The sequence below is a fragment of the Phragmites australis genome, chromosome 6 (assembly GCF_958298935.1).
Source record: "Phragmites australis chromosome 6, lpPhrAust1.1, whole genome shotgun sequence".
In the NCBI taxonomy this organism is placed as follows: domain Eukaryota; kingdom Viridiplantae; phylum Streptophyta; class Magnoliopsida; order Poales; family Poaceae; genus Phragmites; species Phragmites australis.
This window is the reverse complement of record NC_084926.1, coordinates 14,631,728-14,655,542: the sequence shown is the minus strand read 5'-3', so window position 1 is coordinate 14,655,542 and position 23,815 is coordinate 14,631,728. Positions and strand designations below refer to the sequence as shown.

General features: G+C 45.7%; 3 protein-coding genes across 7 annotated transcripts; 2 read left to right on the top strand and 1 right to left on the bottom strand.

Moving 5' to 3' along the window:
• Positions 1-7,079: 7,079 nt before the first annotated feature.
• On the bottom strand, positions 7,080-11,315 carry LOC133921845 (isocitrate dehydrogenase [NAD] regulatory subunit 1, mitochondrial). 3 transcript variants are annotated; one of them, XM_062366895.1, is made up of 4 exons: positions 10,683-11,313; positions 8,295-8,522; positions 7,850-7,928; positions 7,080-7,594 (listed from the first exon to the last, which is right to left on the bottom strand). In XM_062366895.1, exons 1-4 carry the CDS (start codon positions 11,214-11,216, stop codon positions 7,320-7,322), a joined length of 1,116 nt encoding a protein of 371 aa, XP_062222879.1. In that variant the 5' UTR covers positions 11,217-11,313; the 3' UTR covers positions 7,080-7,319. The 3 variants fall into 3 exon arrangements, with proteins under 3 accessions (XP_062222879.1, XP_062222878.1, XP_062222880.1); XM_062366894.1 differs by having other exon boundaries at positions 8,295-8,534; positions 10,683-11,312; XM_062366896.1 differs by lacking the exon at positions 8,295-8,522 and having other exon boundaries at positions 10,683-11,315.
• Positions 11,316-16,329: 5,014 nt separating this feature from the next.
• Positions 16,330-18,133, top strand: LOC133921844 (elongation factor Tu, chloroplastic-like). The gene has a single exon (XM_062366893.1). It carries the CDS (start codon positions 16,546-16,548, stop codon positions 17,950-17,952), a length of 1,407 nt encoding a protein of 468 aa, XP_062222877.1. The 5' UTR covers positions 16,330-16,545; the 3' UTR covers positions 17,953-18,133.
• A 1,776-nt stretch (positions 18,134-19,909) lies between these two features.
• On the top strand, positions 19,910-23,304 carry LOC133921842 (uncharacterized). 3 transcript variants are annotated; one of them, XR_009910332.1, is made up of 4 exons: positions 19,910-20,333; positions 21,646-21,700; positions 22,485-22,628; positions 22,705-23,304. XR_009910332.1 is itself a non-coding variant. In XM_062366891.1 (3 exons), the coding sequence occupies exons 1-3, from the start codon at positions 20,142-20,144 to the stop codon at positions 21,852-21,854; spliced, it is 303 nt and encodes a 100-aa protein (XP_062222875.1). In that variant the 5' UTR covers positions 19,910-20,141; the 3' UTR covers positions 21,855-22,469. The 3 variants fall into 3 exon arrangements, 2 of the variants coding, with proteins under 2 accessions (XP_062222875.1, XP_062222876.1); XM_062366891.1 differs by lacking the exons at positions 22,485-22,628; positions 22,705-23,304 and adding an exon at positions 21,799-22,469; XM_062366892.1 differs by lacking the exon at positions 22,705-23,304 and having other exon boundaries at positions 19,912-20,333; positions 22,485-22,664.
• The last annotated feature ends 511 nt before the right edge of the window (positions 23,305-23,815 follow it).

The following is a 23,815-nucleotide window of genomic DNA, read 5'->3' as shown; positions in this document are numbered from 1 at the left end:
GTATTTGACGGGACAACATCCATATGCTAAATCCAGCTGGTACTTAGCTACAAGATTCAGAGGGTACTTGCCGGCGCTCTGCAAACAATATCAAAGAACTCATTTGCATCATGGTCTCGTTTGCATCATGAGCATCCAAATTCCTGTCTACTGAACAACTCGGGAACGTGGAATTTGACATGTTCATGATTGCTTCTGCTCAGCTCAAATTGCATATCTTTTGTGCAAGGGACACTGTTAATAAGCCCAATTAAGGCTGATTGCTAATGCCGCAAGCATGTTTTCTAACACAAGGCCGGTTAATTACATAGCATATATACTATCTCACAACAACAAACTAGAAACATAAGTACTTTTCAACGAGGAATGTATCCTGTTTCTGAGCTCGAATTGAACAAATAATATGTTCATAAGCTCAAATCGAACACCGCAGATCAGTGCCTTCACAAAATTAGATAGAGTCAGACTCTGGTACAAAGATCAAAAGCCTTTGCAAGTTGCAACACAAAACTGCAACCTGTAATCTAAGATCGATCAAAAGCAAGAAACCTCAGGTAGTCAGGTACAAAGATCAGGGATGGTAACTGACTACCTGCATACAAGCATCGACAACATTTATCATCCCAAGCCAGCAATCCGGTCAGTGCGCATCAACTTGGTAACCATTTCATGATCAGCAAAACCGGCCATGTAGCGTACAATCTCCGATCAGAACTTGATAATTTCATATGTCATACCATTATAATGGCTGAGTTGGTCAGATTTAAAACGCAAACTTATCCAAAAGCAGTATCAGATAGAACAAATAATGAATTCATAAGCTCCAATCGAACAACGCAGATTCAAACCTTCCACAAAATTGGATTCAAGCCTTTCAGAAAACTAGATTGGATTCAGACTCTCATATTCACCAGCCTTTGCAACACACAATTGCAGCCTGCAATCTAACATGCAGTCTAACATGATCAAGAGCAAGAAACCACAGGTAGTCAGGTACAAAGGAGGAATCCGCGCTCTGGTCAGCTAGCATCAACTTGGTAACGATTTTATGATCAGCAAAATTCGCCATGGATCAGTAAAATTTCCCACCACAACTTTCATAATTGCATATGCCATGCTATTGTAATAACTCAATCGAACATACTTAGAACGCATACTTATCGAAAAGCAGTACAAAATCCTCGTCGAACAATGTAAAAGATACAAAGATTGAACGAGACTGTCAGATTCAGCTGTCGAGCCCGGGCACCTGCATCCGGCGGCTGGCCTCGGACTTCTTGCCGCCAAGGAGCTCGTCGGGGACGACCTTGAGCTGCTTGCGCTTCTTGGACTTGGCGATCTTCTGGATGGTCTTGGGATTGGTCACCCGCTGCAGCTTCGTGCCCGTGCGCAGCACGTTCTCCGCCTTCCGCTTCTCCCGCTCCTCGCGCGCCTTCCGCTTCGCCACCTTGTTCTGCCGGATCTCCTCCTTGAGCTCCGCCACGCGGGCCTGGTAGGCGCGCTTCAGCGACTTCTCCCGGGCGCGCTGCTCCAGCGGGGTCGGCTTCCGCGACGCCACCACGGCCGAGGCGCGCCGGGTGCGGGGCTCCTTCCAGCGGCGGCCCGACACGCGGCCCGCGATGACGCCGTCGTAGGTCGGCTGGCCGAAGGAGGCCGGCCTCGAGGGGTCGGAGAGGGAGGGCACGGCGCGGAGCTTCGACGGCCGGGGAGCATCCCCATCTAGGTCCATGGAGTCCGCCGCCGCCGCAGCTTCGGCCTCCTCCGCCTCCTCGCGGCGCTTGCGCTTCCCGCGCTCGCCGCCGAGGCCCTCGTCGAGGTAGCGGAAGTCAAGGTGTGAGGCCATGGGGATCGACCGGTAGGGTGCTTGGTGGAGCGGGTTTGGGAGAAGAGGGAGGAGGAGGCAAAGAAGGCGGCGGTGGCATCGTTAGGGTTTGGGTCGAGCGGCGGCTGGCAACTGGTAGGATGGGCCGGGCTGGGAGGAATTCTATTGGGCAGCCCAATTTGGATGGGCCTTTTTCTGCTCTTGAGATGAGAGGCCGGGCTTTGTGCCTTTGTCCATGAACTATTATTAACACCTGTCACCCTCTCAAAAAAAACCTGTCACCTTTTTTTTCCTTGGAAAAAAGGAGCCATACATGCCAAGGCAATCACTCCTTTCAAAAAAATATATTACAATGTGGATAAATTGTGATCAAAATATTGTTCAAGAGTTCAGATTACTTATTATGAGGAACCATCTAAATTGTATTTAAATTAATCAAATTATGTGATCGTTTAATAAGATGAGACGTATCATGTGATATCCCATATCTCAACATAACAACCGCAACCACCAAATGATTAAATCAAATTTAATCTCGGTAGCCCCCATATGTGTTTTACATCTAAGGTCGAAACACACACCTTTTATAACAAGCTTTATCATATCAAAGTATAATAAAGAGCGAGTAGTGTAAATATATAACAAGTCTTTAATTCATTACCATTTTAACAATTTAGAGTTTCGACGCAACATTAGCGTTGCTAGAAGGAACAAAATACATCATATTTATATGGAATAATTGCAAAGAAACCATTACTTCTGGTGTTATTGCAAGCTTGCCACTAAAAAATTACAAAAATACCATTAAAATTGTTATTCGAGTGGCATCCTTGCAAAAAATAAAAAACTTGAGAGCTATTTGCAAATGCCCCTATTTATATCCTAGCTTGTTGATAGTACTACGCAATGGAAAACATCTTATAAACAGCAAAATAGATAGTGTCATATGCCATAATGCACCATACTATCACTACAAGTAGCCCGTCACTACTCTTACTCATCACCAATATTGGCGGGAATGAAGTAACCATACACTAGATCATACTCACCTGTAAAAAAAATTAACAATAGCAAGGTGAGTATGAAGGTAGTTACAAGACTTACTTATAGTGAGTACGAAGGTAGTTACAAGACTTACTTATAGTGAGTACATATAATAACTTGACTCCAAGGATCATACATTTAAGGATTAGTAGCAAGAAATCAGCCACAAGGTTAAATGAATTTATACGCAAGAGTATTATATCGACTTTACATATCTCAAAACTTGTACCAATCTATCACAAGATTATGAACATAACATAACTATCACGTGAACATATTCTTCTCGACATAAACTTTCACTAGCCACTTCTGAACATGCTATAAACAACCCAACATTAGAAACTCCACAATTGATATGGATGGACATAAGTATGCTCATAACTGATAGCATGAAAATTCGAATTGATCTTACATCTCAGTAATTCAAGGTAGGAATAAATACATCAACATAGATTCTACCCACAAAACCCGATATTGACTCGCTAAACATGCATGACATACATAAAGCGATAATTTATCCAAATTAGACACCACAAGATCAAAAAGAAAAGGTGAAATATGCTTAGATACTTACCTCGGTGCTCTAGTTCTTCACTTATGTACACCTCCAATTCAATATCGGCCTCAACCGTTTGAACCGTCGACACACCACTCTCTAATCAATAGGAGAACGCATCGAATGAACAAAAGAACGAACGAAGAAGTGTGCTTATGATGCATGATTGTGAATGAGATGCAATATGATATGTCATGAAAATATTTGCAAAAGAATACTTAAATGATTAGGCTAGAAGAGGTTTAAACATCGCATGGGACAACCTAAGTTCAGTGGGTTCTGAGTAGCTGGCGATCAGACCAAGTGGTGTGGTGGTCAGGCTGTAGCGGTCGAATAGAGAAGAAATGGTTCTAAGTTGACCTACCAATCAGACCGTGAGGTCTGGCGATCAGACTAGCCTTAGTGGTGGTATTACTCCTGACTATGGAGTCTAAAATAGTGTCTAACCAGCCATGTCCCAACCCAGCGACCAGACCGGCCCATGTGGCGGTCAGATTGTTGAGCCTGGCCGATAGCATCTCGGCGAGGTCGCCGGCGAAGGCTCCGGCGATGTCTTCGGCCAAGAGTAGTACCAAAACACTCTACAAGGTTAGGAGGGTTCATTTTGAATGGTTTAGGCGATATGCATAGAGCCAAACTCGAGGACCTATGGATGACGTCTATGGTGAGGCTAAAGCTCGGGTCTAAGCTAATGGGGGATCGGTTGGAGCTCAGGGATGATGGAAAAATGATTGGAGAAGTCTCACCTTAGTGTGGGGAAGCTAATGTGGGATCGGTTGGCCGGCTCCGGGGAGGTTTCGATTCAGAGATCAGGCTTCGGGGTGGTGTTTGGCCTTGAGGTGAAAGAAGATAGTGTGGAAAGCTTCTCCGGTGAGGAAGGCAATGGGGAGGAGCTAAGGGAGGCTTCGAGACACTTAGGGAAGTCTCCTCCGCCGATCTCTGGTCGTCGTGGTGGTCGAGGTGGTGCTCTCCTCCTCTCTTGGTTTTTGGTCGGTGTGGGAAGAGAGAGAGAGAGAGGGGGGGTCAATTGGTTTTATGTGGGCGCCTCTGAGCCCTGACGGTCAGACCGTGGGTATACCTGATCAAACCGTGAGCTGGGCCACGTGCAAAAAGTCCTCTTTCTTTTTTCCTGTTTCTTCCAATTCTTTTTCTCTTCCTTCCTAAATGGTTTTGAGGCTATCTAAATTATTTCAAAACAATTCTCACTCATAAGTATATGGTGAGAACTTATGTTGATTAATGACGTTACATTTCTAAAACATTTTTGAACACTTAAAACGAAACCAAAAGCATGAAACATAATATCATGATGTATATGCGTGCTCGATGACTAGGTTAGAATTTTTGAGATGTGACAATCACCTCTGGTAAAAAAAAAAGTATGACGAGGAGAGAGGGGTTGAGAGAAAGACCTTATTTATATTTATTACATCAAAATGTGAGCACCCACTGATGAGGTATAATAGTAAGAAACGAGATAAATATATCTTGAACTGAAAAAATAACTCGTATTTAGATTAAAAAAAAAGTCAATCAGCCTAGAGCATTCACATTTTGTGCCAAATGGAGTATTACGCATGAGGAATGAGGCAAGGAAGTGAGGTAATAGTTATGTTAATAGGGTTTTTAGTTCTAAAATATTGATCAACAATGCTGAAAAAATAGTTTTCCGAAAGAAGAAAAAACAGATAGTCTTTTCCTCCGTATATGCAAAGAATCAACTTAGGACCTGTTTGTTTCAGCTCGAGATTGTGAAAAGTGGTTTATAGATTGTGGATTGCAAAATTTGGATTGTAAAAACTGAATTGCACAATATGCATAAGCTAGTGGAAGGTATATTGACGTATTGTTATAATATGAGGACTAGATTATTAAAATCTATATTGCACAATTTACCTGTTTATTTCAGCTTGCAGATTGTGATACTAATCCATAATCGGCAAGCTGAAACAAACGGGGTCTTACATGGGCCTCTCATTGCTTCGGGTAGACTTCCCTATCACTTACCTTGGCCTCCCACTCTTCATGAGGCAACTTAAAAGGGCTGATCTACAACCGCTGGTGAATAAAACTATTGCAAAAATGTCTTCCTGGCAAAGAAAGCTCATCAATCACAGCGATCGACTGACCTTGGTCGAGTCAGTTCTCTCATCCCAGCCAATCTACCTCCTTTCAATCATCAAAGCCCCTCCGCAACGCTTAAGGAGATCGATTCAGCTCGATGCCACTTCCTCTGGTCGGGTTGATAGCGTATCACGGGCAGGAGCTGCATGGTTAATTGGGGTCGTGTTTGCCATCCTAAAGGCAAGGGTGGACTTGGCGTCCTCCACCTAGAAGCCTTTGGTAGGGCACTTCGGCAGTGGTTGCTTTGGCACGAATGGAAAAGCCCGCAAAAGTTGTGGGTCGGTTCTGAGATTCCTTGAGATAAGACTGACATACTACCCTTCGCGGTTGCCACCGAGATCATGATTGGCAATGGGAATCTATCTCATTCGGCTTGGGCTAGTGGGCAACAACATGTGAACTTTGCTCCACTCCTTTTTGATGCGTGTAGGGACAAACGGAAAAGTCTGGCCGAGGCCATAGACAACAACTCTTGGATTGCAGACATCGACCATTTTCAGATGACATCACGACTACATGTTAGCCAAGCGATCCGGCTGTAGCTGGCCTCTTGTGAGGTCACCTTGCAGACGATACCGTATGGAGGATGAACACCAATATGGAATACTCCACATCTTCGGCCTACAAAATCCATTTTTGAGGATGCATCGGCACAGACTTCATCGCCATCTTCTGAAAAGAGTGGGCACCGTCGAAGTGCAAGTTCTTTGCTTGGCTGGCTATCCAGAACAGGCTATGGACTGCGGATCGCCTGGCAAAAAAGAGGGTGGCCTTCCAACTTTGTTTGCACCTTGTGCTGCTGAGATCTAGAGACCTCACACCATCTTTTGGTCAACTGCCGGTTCACCCGGCGCATATTGGGACGTATCGCATCCTGGCTTACCCTGCCGGCCATCGACCCCATCAACTGGTTACCATCAGCTTTGGTGCACGATTGGTGGTCGGCTATGACAGCCACACGTGGGATTAGGTCTCTACTCTTGCTAGTCTTACGGGAGATTTGGAACGAACGAAATCGACACACCTTCGATCATCGAGAGCAGTCTTCGACCTAGATCATCCGTCTTATACAGTAGAAAGCCTCCTTTTGGGCTTTTGCGGGAGCGCGCCATTTGGGGGCGCCTTATAGCACGGGAATGAGCCCTTTGTAGAACCTGGGGAAACCTGGGCCCCAAGTTCTTTCTTTCGATCCTGGTTGTAAAAACATTTTGTTTGTCTGTCGGATCTTCTTCTTATTAATACAACAGATAGTTCTCTGCTAGTTTCATTAAAAAAAAAGAGAGAGAGAATCTACTTATGACAGTTTCAAGGATTACAGCAAAATAAAATTCCAGAAAACAAGTACGGCCAATACAACAAAGGTCTTTGGTCAGCATGTCAGCAGTCCGACAGTATGAATGAACTAGGAATCATCAAGAGAAAGGGTACATCAAAACAGTTCCGTATTCTCTTATTTCCGGTTAAGATCACAAAAATACCAACTAAACACGCAATTCGAAAGGATACATCGAACAGTAGCAAACGGCAACGGCAGAAGAGAACTGTTCCATATTTTCTCTTATTTCCAGTTAAGATCACAAAAATATCGTTTGGAAAATTAATGCTGGATTTACTCGGTTATTCCAAATCAGAACCAGAAACAAGATGCCTGGAACTTGTAAAAGGGTGTGCCGAACAAAATGGTGACCTAAAGCTATAAGGAACAAATATTTAGTCCGGACTAGACACCTAGTCCAAGGGAAAAAAAATGTTTCAGAAACACATGGCTGGTTGTTAATCCAGTTTGGCGATGACTGCATCCGTGACTTCTTGGGTGGTACTGGTGCCTCCCAAATCTTTGGTTCTGTATTTGCCTTCTGCAATGACACGCTTCACTGCCGTCTCCAGCCGATCAGCAAATGATGGGAACTGCAAATGCCTCAACATCATGGCGGATGAGAGAAGTAGTGCAACAGGGTTAGCTTTCTTCTGCTCCACAATCTTTTTGTTTCCGACGTTTCCTGCAGAAGCGCCTTGCTCAAAGATAGCAGTGTCCTGACCCACGTTACCTGGAAGGATGTAGTAAACAAAGATTTAGGGGCTTTCAACTTTTGCAAATTACATCTGCTCGAACATGAGACATGCACATGCTGCGTATTCAAACACCACAGAAAGGATTAACAACTGTATCAAAAGAAACATATCACAGGATGCAGTGCATCAGCAAGAAACCACCAAAGTATGGACAGATGAAATGTTAACTTTACAGACATCATGTTGCTTATTTGCACGGATAAATTCACAAACGAGAGTGGAAACTCTACCTCCAGGCATGACACCAGTGCCTCCAGCAATACCTGCAGCTGTGTTAGCCACCAGATTGCCATAAAGATTTGGTGTGACCTATAAAATGAACCAAATAAAAGTAAGTTCAGATTCCACAAGTAATCTAGAAAATCCACTTGAAAATAACGGGTTACTCAGGAAAAAGGTTCTTTGGAACAGGAGAAAACAAAGGAAAATATGAGCTTGCCAACAATAGGAGCTAACATGCTTTCATATCACATTTGCAGAAACTCAGTTAACCACTTCGGAACTCAAATTGACCAAACAAGATCAATACAAGACTGTAGGTATACATGAAGCTGCATATCCAAGGTAAGCAAGAAAACAAAAACATCGTACATTGCATTTGTAACAAGAGAAAACTGCATCAAACATCAGCTAGGTGAGCATTGAGTGAGAAATGCACAGAACGTGTATACATACCATAACATCAAATTGTTCAGGCTTCGAAACAAGCTGCATACAACAGTTGTCCACAATAATTTCATTATATAGAATCCCAGGGTACTTCTTTGCAACCTCACGGCAAGACTCCAAGAACAAACCATCAGCAAGCTTCATGATATTTGCTTTATGCACGGCTGTCACTTTCTTTCGATTGTTAAGGTAAGCATACTCAAAAGCATACTTGGCAATCCTTTCTGAGCAGAACTTAGTTATCACCTAGCAAATTCATTTAGTAAGAGTAATATGGAGAAAATATCTTTTAGATGGCAGAACAAGAAGAGGCGGCAATGTTACATGCATTTTACTTCAGAAATGGCATCTTGAGCAAACTCACAGAATACCATAAGAAAATGTGCGGTGAAGGGCTTCGAATATGACAAAACAGCAAATACAATTCCAGTGACAAGGCACTGATGTTGGAGAGAGCGTTGAAAACATTGCAGCAAATTGACAAGACTAGGATTTTCGGATAGCTAGGCTGTCACATTTTGTGCACCAATCACCCTAAGAAAGTATTCCGCTGAAGTCAAATGGTCACACATATCATGGTCTCAATATCAGCAATAGAAGAATCTAACCAATGAAATGAATAGCTGGAACTTTAATCAATGTTACCGGGATATGGGTGCGGGTGTCGGAATCTGACTCGGGTGCAGGTGTCCGATTCGGCAAACTCTAGAAAATAGGATTCGGGGATTCGTTTAATTTATATTAATATTATATTAAAAATACATTATTTTATATTTTTATTAGTAAATAATATCAATATTTTTGAAATAACACATTAATTTGTAATTAACACACATCAAAACATCTGGTTGTAGCTTTATAGGTATAAAGGATGTATAAAAAACTACACAAAGCCGCAGAAAAATAGAAACAAAAAAGAAAAAGAAAAAAAAAGGAAGGGAGCCCACTACTGCAGCCCAACAAATCCTTCCCTAATGCAGCCCACTAGCCCACTAGGACTTCAGTTACTCCACACAGCTTCACTCCCGAGTCTTCATTCTCCCATACCCTGCCGCCTCCACCTCACCTCCCCTGCCGCTGCCTCCTCCTCGCCCCCGCCGCCTCCACCTCGCCTGTCCCGGCCACCTCCACCTCCGCTCTCCCCACACCCGCTGCCGCCGCCTCCTCCACTCCCCCTTGCCGCCGCCGCTGACTCCTCTCCTCCCTCGCCTCCTCTCCTTCGAGGCAGCCAAAGGTATCAGATCTGCGTCGCACCATGTTGGGTGCGAGTCGACGCGTGTATACGTGTCGACACGACAATTTTTTTTTGGATACGCGAGTCCTAGTAACACTAGCTTTAATGAACTATCTGTGGCGTCCAAGATAAATGTTGTGGAGCAAGTCATAAATCAAGTTAACTAAACCAAAATGGATTGTGCAAAAATGTTATTTTGGTGATTGTTTACATTCATTTCTCCACATATAATTTTATTTTTCACTTTGTGGTACACATAGAATCATAAAAAAATTAATAAGGCAATGCAATTCATCGAATTGGTATACTTATGAAGGCAAAGTTAACTTAATTATGGCGATGTGCATGGCTTGTAAAGTCTAGAATACATGCCTAGTGCTCACTTGTCCAAAAGTCATCAATCACTAGTCAGTAGCTAGCTTACCCCGATACTTCCCCGAAGTGTCGTACTCGTATCGCGTTACGTATCCGATACCGATATGGGCCGATACGTCTCTAATACGGTATCAGGGAAATATCAGAAAATACAGCCCAAAAAATAAATAGAAATAATCCCGATACTTCCCGATACACCTCCGATACTTCGCAGCCCATAACCCCTCAAATTGAAGCCCACCATCTCAAGAGCCCAGTTTTTCAACCCATTTATCCATCTCAATGCAACCCTAAAACATAATAGCACCGATTCGAATGAGCCGTTGGCCATCGCATGCTCTGTGCCTCCATCTCTTCATCCGTCGCCTGCTCCATCTCGCCGGCCATCGCATGCTCTGTGCCTTGTATCCTGTATGATGTAGTGCACTATTTGAACTTGTAGTCTAGTAGTAGACTAGTAGTATACTAGTATTATCTATTCGAACCTGAACTCGATTTGTTGGTATGAGGAATCATTCATATCATTCTCTATAATTGCTGCATTCTTATTTTTAATTTATATATATCGGTGCATCGGCGTATCCTTGTTTTTCGAAACTTCCGTATCACCATATCAGCATACCTGTATCGATGTATCTGTTATCGCGTATCGGGGAATCCTAGGTCGGTAGTTGTGAGCATCAATTTTGCCAGTTACAATTAAATGAATATTCATAAATGACCAACAAAGGCTTGCTTTGGTAATACCATGGCCTAGAAAGAGCAACACGCGAAATTCAACATACCTTAAGGCTCTCGACGACGCCGGGGACGACCTCATGCTCGAGCCCCGAGTACTCGCCCTCGGTGTTCTCCCTGATGACGACGATGTCGACGTTGTCGTGTCTGGTGGGCAGCCCGGGGAGGTTGAAGCAGTTGACGAGGGAGGCGTAGAGGTCGAGCTCCTTGCGCAGCTGCACATTGAGGGAGGAGACACCCCCTCCGACGGGGGTGGCGAGGCCGCCCTTGAGGCAGACCTTGTTGCGGCGGATGGATTCGATGACCTCGGCGGGCACCGTGGGCATGTCGCCGTGGACCTCGTATGTCTCGAAGTAGACCGGCGCGTGCATCACCTCCATCACCTGCCGCACCGCGCCGGTGACGAGGGGCCCGATGCCGTCGCCCGGGATGAGCGTGACGCCGCGCGGGGCGCCGTCCCCCGGGCGGGGCATGTAGGTGACTCCGCGGCGGGACACGGCGCCGGCGAGGGGAGCGGAGGGGGTTGGCGAAGGGGACGGGGAGAGGAGACGGCGCAGGAGAGGGGTGGTTCGCCGCGCCATGGCCGGGGAAGTCAGGGAGATCACTCGAGGAGGCTGCGGGAAGAAGAAATGGCCGAAAGGTCCCCCCCCCCCCCCACCTTCTCCTTGCCTTGGTTGGGCTCTTCCAATCTACGAAGCAACCATTGCATTACATAAACTCACTCGTGTTATCAACTATGTCATCGTAGATTAGGAAAATGATTGTTATAGCTGGTTGAAATAACTGCTCCTTCTATTTAAAAATAATAGACGTATTTTTTAAGACTTGGTCTTCAAAGTTATATTTTAACTAAGTATTATTTATATTATTTGTAATTATAAAATCTATAGTGTGTGAAATTATTTTAAATTATGAACCTAGTTTATATACTTTTTATACACTAAGATATTCTTATAACTTAATTAAATATTAATCAAGTATATAAAATTTAACTTTTTCTTTTAAAAAAATACGTCTACGGAGTATCCTATTCTCCGTTGGGCAAATCAATGTTGGATTTGCATCCTCTAATTATTATAGTTCAGGAAACTTAGCGCAAAACACAAAAGAATAAAGAACTTGGAAGCCTTGTGTCCGAGTCCACAAACTTTTTCTAAACTTATGTCTCTCTTTTCAGGCACCTCAATGGCCCCAACTCGATGTTATTAATTGAAATCTATCAATATTAATAACGATTTTGCCAACGACGACAGCGAATCTCACTACCAAGCACCTTCATTATCATCTCTTCATCTACACTGATGATTCGATAAACGGGCTTGATTTTTTATGAGACGTGCATATGGAGTAACAAGAGGCGCAGTGTATGCCAAACTTGTGTGGTTCGTGAATCTTACTTTTAAATTACCATGAAAGTCACTGGATAAATACTTGCTAATACCACAGTCGGTCTTGAAGTTTAACTCAATTTTGGAATTCAAGAATTTGAAATTTGGTAAAACAACTTCATAATAAAAAACAAATCTTATACCGATGACACTTAAGCTTAAGTTTCATTCTAGTTTATAGCCATCCTATATCATTGGAATGTGCTTGTATGGTATACCGACCTATTGTCGTCTATATATTTTAATGGCTCCATATACTTGTATGGTATACAGACCTATTGTCGTCCAGATGTTTTAATGTGGCTCCATCTGATCAACATGGACTTTTAGCAAGCTATAGCAACCATAAATGTTATACCAAATTATGGTAGCATTTTTCATTTCGGTGTATTGGTTCTGGACCCAACTACCATATCTAAAACGTCTAAATGGGCTATGCCTACTGGATTGTCTGAGGCACGGTACTATAGGTACGGGCATAGCCTGCTCCATTCTGCCCCACCACGCAGTCGTGCATCTTGCCCCGTGTCGTCACCCCGCTGTGCCACCCCGCCTCGGCACCGTCGCCTCGCCCCGTCGCCTAGCCTCCCGCCCTCCTGTCCACGCCATGCCGCCTCGCCCCACGGCCTCCCCGCCCTGTCGCCCGGTTGCCTCGCCCCCGCGCCACCGCCCCACCACGGGCCCGCCCCACTGAAGGGATCGGTGACGTCCTAAGATAGGGGTGAATTAGGACACTTAGAGCTATTTCGGCTCAAAAATAACACAAGATAAACTGTTCTCTAGGTTTATCTAGTGTGTCTACTCTACCGATTAAAGCACTTGCAATCTATCTAAGAAGGTAAGTTTGCAAGTAAGTAAATATAGAAATATAAATAAGGTAGAGAGAGCAAACTGGACATAAGGATTTTTTTTTTCCGTGGTATCGATTGCATAAATACCACCCTTAGTCCACGTTGAAGCTCCACAAAGGATATGCTTCCGGACAACACCCGGTCACGACTCTTAAGCCACTAAGTCACAAAGACAAGGCCTCCACCCAGATGAGCCGCCAAGCCACCAAGGAAATATTTCACCACTATCCTCTCTTCTGGTCCATTGCCGTTGTGATCACTTCGGAGCTTGAGCCATAAATGCAAGGGTCTTCGCGTCCTCGCATAATCGTCTTGCCGCCGCTCCACACCAAGTCGGAGGGTAAACAAGCTTACCGGCGAGTCACCAAGACTACAAGGTGCCAGCATACCAAGAGATACACTGTTGAATCACTCTTTGATCCACTCTCTAAGCAGCAATCACCTAACAATACACTCTCTAGGCCTATAAACACTAATCACTCTCTAATCTTGTGCTTAATTGCTTTGGATAATCACTTTAAACACTTTGGTGGCTTGGATGTCTTATCATGTGTATATGAACTTCTTCAAACTCCAGCACACTCAAATGAGTGAGTGGAAGGGTATTTATAGCTTCAAACTCACGCACTAGCCATTAACGGCTCTGAAAAGTTGTTAATACCGGATGATCCGGTGATAATAATAGTAGTAACACCGGATCATCCGGCGAGTACACTCTCACAAACTAGCCGTTGGAACCCCACTCAAGCCTCTGTGAACACCGGACACTCCGGTGTATACTTCATCGTCATCATCGAACTTTCCGGTGAGTATACCTTAGCCATTCGAGTCAACATCTTCTATGTGTAAATTACTCCGGTGTATTCTCCGGTGCACATCACTTTATCACCAGACCATCCAGTGCGTTATCCTCAGTCAACCGAGCCAATACAACCCTCTCTGAAAAATATGCCCCGGTGTATACATCTTCAGAGCACCGGACATTCAGGTGAGGTCACTGCATTCTCCCTTATGTCAACAATGCTTCGGTGCTTTCCTCCTCTGAGTTCAAATCAATCACCAGACTATCTGACGGGGTCTTCTGCTTCTTCTTCGTCTTTGCACTGTTCATTATCCGGTGCACTTCTCTTCATCACCGGACCTTCCAGCGTGTTGATCTTCGATCTTCAACGGTACAACCTTCTCTGGTGGAAATGCTCCGGTGTGTATCCTCCTCTGAGCATCGGACCATCTGGTGAAGTTAAATACCTCTGGACACAATGCTCCGGTGTGTTCAACCATGTGAACACCGGACCATCCGGTGAAGTCATTTTTCATGTGACTTCTTCAATTCAACTAAACTTTTTTTCGGTTTCGATGGCTTCTTTATGTATTACATCTATGAGATCTACTAACATATATTCTTGATAAACATATTAGTCCCATTGACTATGTTGTCATTAATCACAAAAATCACAATAATGACATAATAGGATCATTTTCGCTACACCCACCCCGTGCCACCGCCCCACCCCGCTGTTGTGACACCCTGCCTCTCGGCCTCTCCGCCCTGCCCCACACCGCCCTCTCTGCCCTGCACCCGCGCCATCGCCCGCTGGGCCACCGAGCCGGCCATGCCGCAACAGTGCCCAGGCCGACCTAGCACGGTACGTTGGCTGACAAGCCGTGCCGTGGGTCGCGCACCTTCAACATGTGGACTGACATGACACGACCCGTTAACCTTACCAGGCCTATCGGCCCGTGCCGTAGCTAGAGCCATGCCGAGTCGACCCGACAAGCCCATTAGATAGTACTAACCCTATCTCACTTGTTGTTATCATCCTTATCTACTCTGTCGCACACCACCTCCAAACCCCATACCCTCACCCTTGCACCACCCCCAAACTCCGAACCCCCACCCCACCCTCACTAACTAATGTATACCATGTGCACTAGCTCCATTGCCTATGGCCCTGCCTTCATCCCACCCTACCCCAAACCCATGTCCATTGCTTCTTTCCTCGCTTCCAAAAGTCATCTGTGCAACAGAAAACACTCCTCTTGGTAGCCAGGTACAGATACCAAGCCGAATGGATGAGAAAACTCCCTCTGTGCCATTGAATAGTAAAGAAATTCACTTTGTGCTATCCTATGAAATAAACTTCCTTAAATGTCATTGCTTCTTATTTTTATTCCTTTTTCACCACTGTCGTCTATTTGACCCATAGATTCTATTAAGTGGTAGTAGAAAAGATACATTTACCCTTAGAGAGGAGGACAACAGTCTCGAGTGTGGCTAGCGGCGGCGGGGCTCTAACGGAGGAGTGTACCAGCGGCTTCAACTTGGCGAGATGGTCATGCTCAGATACTTCTTACCTAGCGGTCTCGGCTGGGGAATGGCCGATGGCGAGATGAGCGACGACGGGTGCTTAGAGCTCGGGAAACGGTAGTGCGCACGAGCTCCAGGATGTCACACCGGAGCTCTTCGTGGTGTTGGCTTGGGCTAGGATGAGCTAATGCAACGGGTCATCGTTCAAAACCTTCGTTAGGTCTCGATGACGTTGGGCCATGGGGAGGATGGCGATTTTCCCCCTGTCCAGAGGGCAACCGAGCCAAGAAGAGGTTAGGTGCGCAAAGCTCGTGCGTGGCTCAATTCTGCAGCAGTGGAGCTCCCTCTGCCATGGTGCTGATGCTGGGTGGCGGTGACAAGGCGCACAAGTTCATGGGTCGCCTGCAGGCGAGGACAAGGATAAAGAGGAGTTTTGAGACATTTTGGTTATTCGATGAAAAAACTAACAGGGTTGCAAGGCCTAACGTCAAAAGGTTGACAAGAGTGGCACCAAAGGGAAGGAAAAATTAGCTAATGGCATTCTAAGAAGTTTATTTCGTAGAATAGTATAAATAAAATTGTCTTATTATTCAATGTCAAAGAGGTAATTTTCTCTCCAATATATCATCGATCATGTTCACTTTTGTGCATTCCTACATGACGGCAATGAAAATGATGCTAGTTCCTCCACTTCAAGCGGGCCTTGGCGCTTTTTGGATCAGGTAGCATCAAACACCAAGAGTTCCTAGGAGTGTTAAGCATATTGGCTTAGATAGATGTGTGCTCATGACGAATGATAAATGAATAAATCATACGCAGCGCAAATCCTGATTTCTAACCGGCGTTATTTCTTCAAAATCTCCAGCACGTGGATCTATTGCGCACACCGTCGTAATCACGGTATCCACCACACTAGAAATCACTCCACTGTCACGATACTTCTCACGGGTCCGTACAAGTAGAACTCGCTGCTCCCCCTGGAAAACCCACCACCTCCTCCCGTGTTCGAGTGGTTCCAATGGCGCTTCCCCCTCCAGCATGATGCCCCGTTGCGTTTTACGTGGCTCCACGTGACACGGGTAGATGGAGGAGCAGCTGGTGCAGAAACAAAAGGCATTCGCCGCGGCGACGAGGCACATCCCGGGCCTCACCCCCATTTCCCTGGCCCAAACGCACCAAAACGACCTTCCGAGACACATCGAGCGGCTCACATTTGCGGCCCCCCGCCTCGCCCAATCCGTGACCCTCTTCTAGATAAGCAGCGCAAACCCCCTACCCTGTCTCGCCTCTCCCCCGCCCTATCCACCCCCAAATAATCCCCACCTCCCGCTTCCCCTCTCCTCCCCCGCCTCCGCCGTCCGCCATGGCCTCCCTCGCCTCGGCCTCCACGTCCCTCCTCTTCCCGCAGGCCACGGCCTCCTCCTCCTCCAAGAGCCGCGTACGGCTCTCCACCTCCCTGGGCTTCTCTGCGCGGGCCAGGGGCCGCGCGGCGGCGGCGGCGGTGTGCGGGCAGAGGCGCGGGCGGCTGCTGGTGGTGCGCGCGGCGAGGGGCAAGTTCGAGCGCACCAAGCCGCACGTAAACATCGGCACCATCGGCCACGTCGACCACGGCAAGACCACCCTCACCGCCGCGCTCACCATGGTGCTCGCCTCCGTCGGCGGCAGCGCGCCCAAGAAGTACGACGAGATCGACGCCGCCCCCGAGGAGCGCGCCCGCGGCATCACCATCAACACCGCCACCGTCGAGTACGAGACCGAGACCCGCCACTACGCGCACGTCGACTGCCCCGGTCACGCCGACTACGTCAAGAACATGATCACCGGCGCCGCGCAGATGGACGGAGCCATCCTCGTCGTCTCCGGCGCCGACGGGCCCATGCCGCAGACCAAGGAGCACATCCTCCTCGCCAAGCAGGTCGGTGTCCCACAGATTGTTGTTTTCCTCAACAAGAAGGACCAGGTCGACGACGAGGAGCTACTCCAGCTCGTCGAGCTCGAGGTCCGCGAGCTGCTCAGCAACTACGAGTACGACGGAGACGACGTGCCAATCATCGCTGGCTCCGCGCTCAAGGCGCTCGAGGCCCTGATGGCAAACCCTGCCATTAAGCGTGGGGACGACGAGTGGGTGGATGGCATCTTCTCCTTGGTTGATTCCGTGGATTCGTACATCCCCGTCCCACAGCGGCAGACCGACCTCCCGTTCTTGCTCGCTATTGAGGATGTGTTCTCCATCACTGGTCGTGGTACAGTCGCCACTGGCCGTATCGAGCGTGGCACCGTCAAGATTGGGGACACGGTCGATATCGTCGGTATCCGGGATACCCGGAACACCACGGTGACTGGTGTCGAGATGTTCCAAAAGACCATGGATGATGCCATAGCTGGGGACAATGTGGGGCTGCTGCTCCGTGGTATTCAGAAGGAGGACATTGAGAGAGGCATGGTTCTGGCAAAGCCCAGTTCTATCACACCGCACACTAAGTTCGAGGCTGTTGTGTATGTGCTTAAGAAGGAGGAGGGTGGCCGGCACTCGCCCTTTTTCCCTGGTTACCGCCCGCAGTTCTACATGCGGACAACTGATGTGACGGGGAATGTGACAAATATTATGAATGACAAGGATGAGGAGGCGAAGATGTGCATGCCCGGTGACCGTATCAAGATGGTTGTGGAGCTCATCCAGCCCGTCGCTTGTGAGCAGGGAATGAGGTTTGCTATCCGGGAGGGTGGCAAGACTGTTGGTGCCGGTGTGATCAACAATATCATTCAGTAAACTGGATGGAGCATATCCACCATGAGAATTTTCCTTGTTCACTCTCTGCTAAATGCTCTGTAGTTGTTATTATGTGTTGAGTTTTAGGTGTTGTTCATGTGAAATTGTAGTATGGAACTTTTTTCGTCAAGTGAATTTGCAGACTTTGTGACATTCACGGCAAAGATACATCTGTTTGCAATTGATTTGTCTAACAAGTGCCGTCTACTGTTACATGTTCAATTGTTTGTTGATTGTGTTGCCCAATTGTTGGTATGCTTAATTGATACTTGACAAATGCTTTGTGCAATTGATTTGGCTAAGAAATGCTCTGTTGTCATTATTATGCGTTGAGTTTTAGGGGTTGCTCGTGTGAAATTGTAGTATGGCACTTTTTTCAAGTGAATTTGCATACTTCGTGACATTCACGACAGAGATACATCCATCAGTTTGCAATTGATTTGGCTAAGAGCCTAAGAGGCCCCGCCTAGTGCTACGTGTTCAATTGTTCGTTGATTGTGTTGCCCTATTGTTGATATGCTTAAGATGAATCTTCCTTTCGGGATGATGCCACAGGCATATGATTGTAGCTTATTTAGTGCTTTAGAGTATAAGCAACACCAAACAGGATTCAATTTTTCTTGCTAGGCATTCTTGGCAAACATAACCCATCTTGATGCATTTATAATGCTTCGCGATTTGCATCAATTTTCTGCAAATTAATAACTATACATGCAGCCATCTGCTTATTCTTCCATTTCTTTATTACGAGTCACTTTACTGTTTTCATGGAATGTTTGTTCCTGAGCTTGTTTCATTTGATGTTGGAATTTAGTGCTTTTTAGGTTTAGTAATTTTATTAGCTGCTTAAGGTGGTTGTGTCAATCTATCTATGCATGCCAGCCACATTAATCCATTGTGTTATGTGTCCTCGCAGATTTGCTGCTTTCTGAAGCTGTTGGTTGTGTTCTGTTGGGTGTTCATATGTATAGAGATACTTTGCTTCACTTTTCATGTTGGACTAGAGGCTTGCTCATCTATCTCCCTCTTGTTCTGTTCTAAGCTCAAGCCCTCCCCTCTCTGGCATTCGAGTTATGGCCGTGAAGTTTTGTGGCTCTGAAGCTGGTTTGTCTAGCATTATGGAGAAGCTCACTGGTTCAGTCGACAGTAACTGGGTTTGAGCAGCAAACCAGTATGTGCACGGGCTTATTGCCATTCTTGTGTAACTGGGAGACGTCCATCGAGCTGCTTCTCATCTTGGATATTAACTGACCATTTTCAGGATACTGGAAAGGATTACATCTATACCCCTTTGAAAGTACTACTTTTTTCATGGGAGGTTTATCAGCTCTGGTTTGAGCTATTTACACTACTGTCAGCAGCTTTCTGAAAGTATCTCTCCATACATTGAGCTTGCGATCCTCCGCTCGTCATTGCTGAGCACTCCTGCTGCTGGAGCTTTTCTGTCGTCGTGTCTGAAGTAATGCGCCACGAACTGAAAACTAAACGCAGAACTACAGAAATCGATCTAAACCTTTCTTTTACTCCATGCTGCCATTCAGTTCCCGTTTGATCATCGTCATACGGTGCTGCCTTCTCTTGGCAGCTGCTTGAGCATCCTCTTTTCTGCTTTCCTGCAAATTTTGTTGCAATTTTGGCGGCTATCCTTTCTTCTGTTCCTGACGATGTGACGTGTTTACTGTGTGTGGTTATTGGTTATCTTCATCTCTTCTAAGTTGAGTTTTAATTAGCCCCCCTTCTTTTTTGTCCAATGAACTAGATCAGAAACGCTTGCTTCTTTGGAAACTGAAAAGAGCAAACCGAAATTCAACTTGAAATGCAACCGAAACTCCCTAACCAAAAGACGCTGGCATGCTCAAGCACTGAAATAAGCTTTGTAAGTTTTTTTTAGAGATCGGAAAGCACTGTTACGGTACACCACTTACCTTCTGGGAGGTAAGATGTCAAATAAATCTGAATCCTTGATTTTAAAGGAAAAAACAATTAAAAAGGTAAATAAAATATGTTAACCGGCTGCTCCCGGTTACTATCGACAGGCGACCCGCATAAATCACGGAAGAGGTCCTCTGGCTTCGCCGCTCGGTTGCATGGCGAGATTTTCTCCGCTCGGTGATCCCCGAAATCATGGAAGAGCAGGGCAGGGCGGGTAGGATTTCCTCCGCTTGCATGGGGAGATATCCCCGAATCATATGGCAGGGCAGGATTTTCCCTTGGCGCTCGATTTCCCTCCGCCACTGCCGGTTCCTCCTCAGAGAGCTCGATTTCCCTCCCGGATTTCGTCTTCCTACCGTCCACCACTGGTCTTCGCCGCCTCCAGTGCACCGCTAGGCTTGGGCTTCTTATTCCTGCCGCCTTCAGCAGCGCCGCTCCGGTCTCCAAAGGTAAAGCTCGCCCCCTGCCCTTCCCCTTTCTACTCCTGTCACGCGCGCTCCGAGGACGATGACGCGCGGTGCCCGCTCTTGTCCGGGCCAGCGCCCCTTGCGGCTACGGAGAGGGTGCGCGCGCATGTGTGTTGGCCGTGCTCCTCCTCCTGCGCGCCACCTGTTCCGTGACGGAGTCTTTTGAGACTGAAGAGAGGCCACCACAGAAGCAAATTTGCGAGACATGGCCTCCCAGGCCATTCGCCTCAGTGCTCGTGGGTGGCCTTTTTAGTTTTGCTTGTTCGATGTTGGTTTACTAGTAGAGATCTCCTCAGCAAGGTTCCACTTACGATAGCAGAAGTCTCTTGTTGGTTATTTTTTTATTGTGTTGGGTGGACTGATCTAATTTGCCACTTAAATAGGTGATATAGTATTGGATTTTTTTTCATGTGTACTTGTGTGAAATCTTGCGAACATGCTTGATCATATGATAACTGTTTGTTCTGCTTTGTCCTCATTTACTCATATACTCTGCTTACCATAGCTTGCCCAAAATCATAGTGTAGCAACAGAATTATACCCAGACATATTTACTCTGGGAATCCATTTTGCTTCCTGAAAAAATTCAGTAAATTTGCATGGAAAGATCAAGAATTGGTTGGGGCGTGACTGATTGGTACCGTAGGCAATTGTAGAACGCATATTTGCGGTACTGCTGCTTGATTTGTGTGGTTTGATATAAATAAAAATGTACAGGCATTGTTATTTGTGGGTTGGCTTTTTTTCTTTTTTCTTTTGAGAGGGTAAGAAAGAGTGAGATGAAGATAGCTATTATGAGAAGTGCTTTTTGTGTGCACTGCATAGAAGATGCATATGTTTCCCAGATGTTTGCGTATGTTTCATCCCTTGTATATTAATTATTTCAGAATACAACTCCTTTGATTTGCGTACATACCAATGGGCATATCTGGATAATTGAATTGTTTTGGCAGCTATCCCAGGGACTGAAATTTCAGCCTGTCCTTCCTGCAGTCCCAACTTCCCTAATCTATGTAACTGGAGTGTAGCAAACTGCTAGTGCGCATCATTTGTTATCTGTGTTCACCATGAAACCATAAATTACAAAAATCACGCATTTGAATTGAAGGACAACCTGTTTACTGATTCCATTAGTTTAGTTGAATTTTGTTTTACTTGCGGGGTACAAATTTTGACAACGTTTAGATCGTTAACACAAAGTGTGTTTGCACTTTACCGGTCGACTGCAAGTATTGTTTAATAAACTTGAAGTACACAAGCTGCACACAACCTTAAAGTGTTATCTTCGTTTCAGATTATTCAAACATCGGAAGAATTGGTGAACTGTGGGGCTGTGCTGTTGAAAGATGGTATGTTGTTGAGTTAATTATGTCGTGTGCAAGTCTTATAGAATCAGAATTTTTTTTAACTTGATATGTCTTACTTTTCTGAATCTGTTTGTAACCAGGCCCCAACCGTGTGTATGCCTGTGAAATTTGCTGCACTATGCAGCAAGTTGAATGAGAAACAGAAGGGTGTTGCCAAAGTAATAGGATTTGAAAGCTTGCTTAGTATACCTGCGATGCCTATTCAACGTATTCTCCTTGAGGACCTTGCTGAAAAGTACAATGAAGTAGATAGGAGCTTTAGAATACACGACCATGTGGTTCCTATTTCTACGTGGGATGTGTATTGCATCTTAGGTCTAGTTGACGTAGGAGATAAGATTGAAATTAGTACAAAGAAAGCCGATCCTAGATGGTTTAATTTGTATAAAGGGAGAGATGATACAGCAATCACTTTCAAACATTTGGAAGAACGAATAGGGAGCGGCACAGCTGATGACCACTTTGCTAGAATGTTTGTGTTGTATACGATAGGAACAGTTTTGGCACCTAGTTCAAAGGAATATGTGAGCAGCAGGTATGTAGATCTTGTACCAGATATTTCAAAAATCAAAGGCTACAATTGGGCGCAGTTCACATTAGAGTATTTGATTGATCACTTGGCACTATTCAAGAAGAACAAAAGAAAAGGTCTTGTTGGAAATTTGGCGTTTCTGCAGGTGGTATTTTGTTGGAATTAGTTTAACTATTTATTGGTCGTTGCATCCAATAGGTTCAAATCAAAGCCTTTTTGTTACCCTGTTGCCAGGTTTGGTTCTTTGAACATTTTCAAGCGGCTGGCGATTGCTTTGATTATGCATGCCATGAGCATCCTCTGATTAAAAATTGGGGTGGAAACAAGGTTGTGAAGCGGGCACATCTTGAAGGGATAAAGAAATTTGGTGCTGAAAAGGTCATCGCAACTTGTGTTATTCTCCTATTGTGTTGAAGTATGATAGTACTGTAAATTAATTACTGTGATGTTGTAGGTAGTTATTAGGTTGCAACTCAATGATTCTGAAGTGCGTACTGATTCTGATCATTGGAGGAGGAGATTGGTGAGGGATCTTTTGACGGAATGAATAGTGACTATTTCGAAAATATGGATTTCACTGACAATGTAATACAACTTTAAGTGCTGTGAATTGCTGGACACGCTGATGCGTGACCTCCTCGCGCTGCAGCGCTCGCGATCGCTCCGGGACCCCTCCACAAGCTGCTCGATCGACTCCGGTCCAACGGAGTCAACGTCGACCCCGACGCCGACTGTGATGCCGACCACTCCCTCGGCAGTGGGCTGAAGGCCCCCCTCGGCCGCGCGTCATTCTCCATGGGCGCCCGCGCCTGGGATGTGCCGATCGACTGTGAGGCTAGGGTTCGGCGGGTGCGGGTGGCGGCGTGACGGTGGGAGACGAAGTCTCGGGCAGACAGTCACTGGGGAGGCGATGCTGATTAGGGTACTTACGCGCCTGGGCTGTAATACCACTTTGTGTAATAGTATTTGAAGTGGCCTGATTAGGAGTCCAGCCCATTTGCCGATATGGGCTGTATTACTACTTTGTTTCAGATGTATATATTGACAAAAAAATTTATAATATCTCATTGACGTGTGGGCCCACCTTATTTGTATGATATTTTTCAAGTTAAGTATTTTAACTACAAATATACACATTTAAAATGTCACCGACATGTGGACCTGCCTTGTAATAGATGGATTTTCCAACTTTTTTTTTGAAGTATATGTTAGGACCTACTGGCGATTCACAAAGGAGGAGGTACAACGGCACGGATTCGAGCCCGGGCGGGTGGCGTCCTCATCAGGAGCGCTCACCTACCGAGCTACGCTCGATTCGCATGGATTTTCTAACTTTAACATTCAAAGAAAAAAATCAACAAAGAACATGTCATAATTAAACAATCACGGGATCTAGCGTTTGCATAACTATGACTTCAATTGAGACACATCACGAAGTCACACGAAAACGAGCGTCATATTTCTGAAGTTATAATTTATATAAAAATTAGATAAACGGTATGAGCCTCGTGGAGAAGCAATGGCTAGTCCACGGGGCTCGTTCAGCGCTGCAGCGCTTGGTACTC

What these genes read in the sequence shown, in the direction of transcription:
- LOC133921845 (XM_062366894.1), bottom strand. Translation starts at nt 11,216, where the DNA reads ATGGCGCGGCGAACCACCCCTCTCCTGCGCCGTCTCCTCTCCCCGTCC. An exon ending in GCGTCGTCGAGAGCCTTAAG is followed by an intron (nt 8,535 to 10,682) that starts GTATGTTGAATT and finishes TGAATTTGCTAG; the next exon opens with GTGATAACTAAGTTCTGCTC. An exon ending in CACTGGTGTCATGCCTGGAG is followed by an intron (nt 7,595 to 7,849) that starts GTAGAGTTTCCA and finishes ACATCCTTCCAG; the next exon opens with GTAACGTGGGTCAGGACACT.
- LOC133921844 (XM_062366893.1), top strand. Translation starts at nt 16,546, where the DNA reads ATGGCCTCCCTCGCCTCGGCCTCCACGTCCCTCCTCTTCCCGCAGGCC.
- LOC133921842 (XM_062366891.1), top strand. Translation starts at nt 20,142, where the DNA reads ATGGCAGGGCAGGATTTTCCCTTGGCGCTCGATTTCCCTCCGCCACTG. An exon ending in CGCCGCTCCGGTCTCCAAAG is followed by an intron (nt 20,334 to 21,645) that starts GTAAAGCTCGCC and finishes TCTTCGTTTCAG; the next exon opens with ATTATTCAAACATCGGAAGA. An exon ending in GGCTGTGCTGTTGAAAGATG is followed by an intron (nt 21,701 to 21,798) that starts GTATGTTGTTGA and finishes GTTTGTAACCAG; the next exon opens with GCCCCAACCGTGTGTATGCC.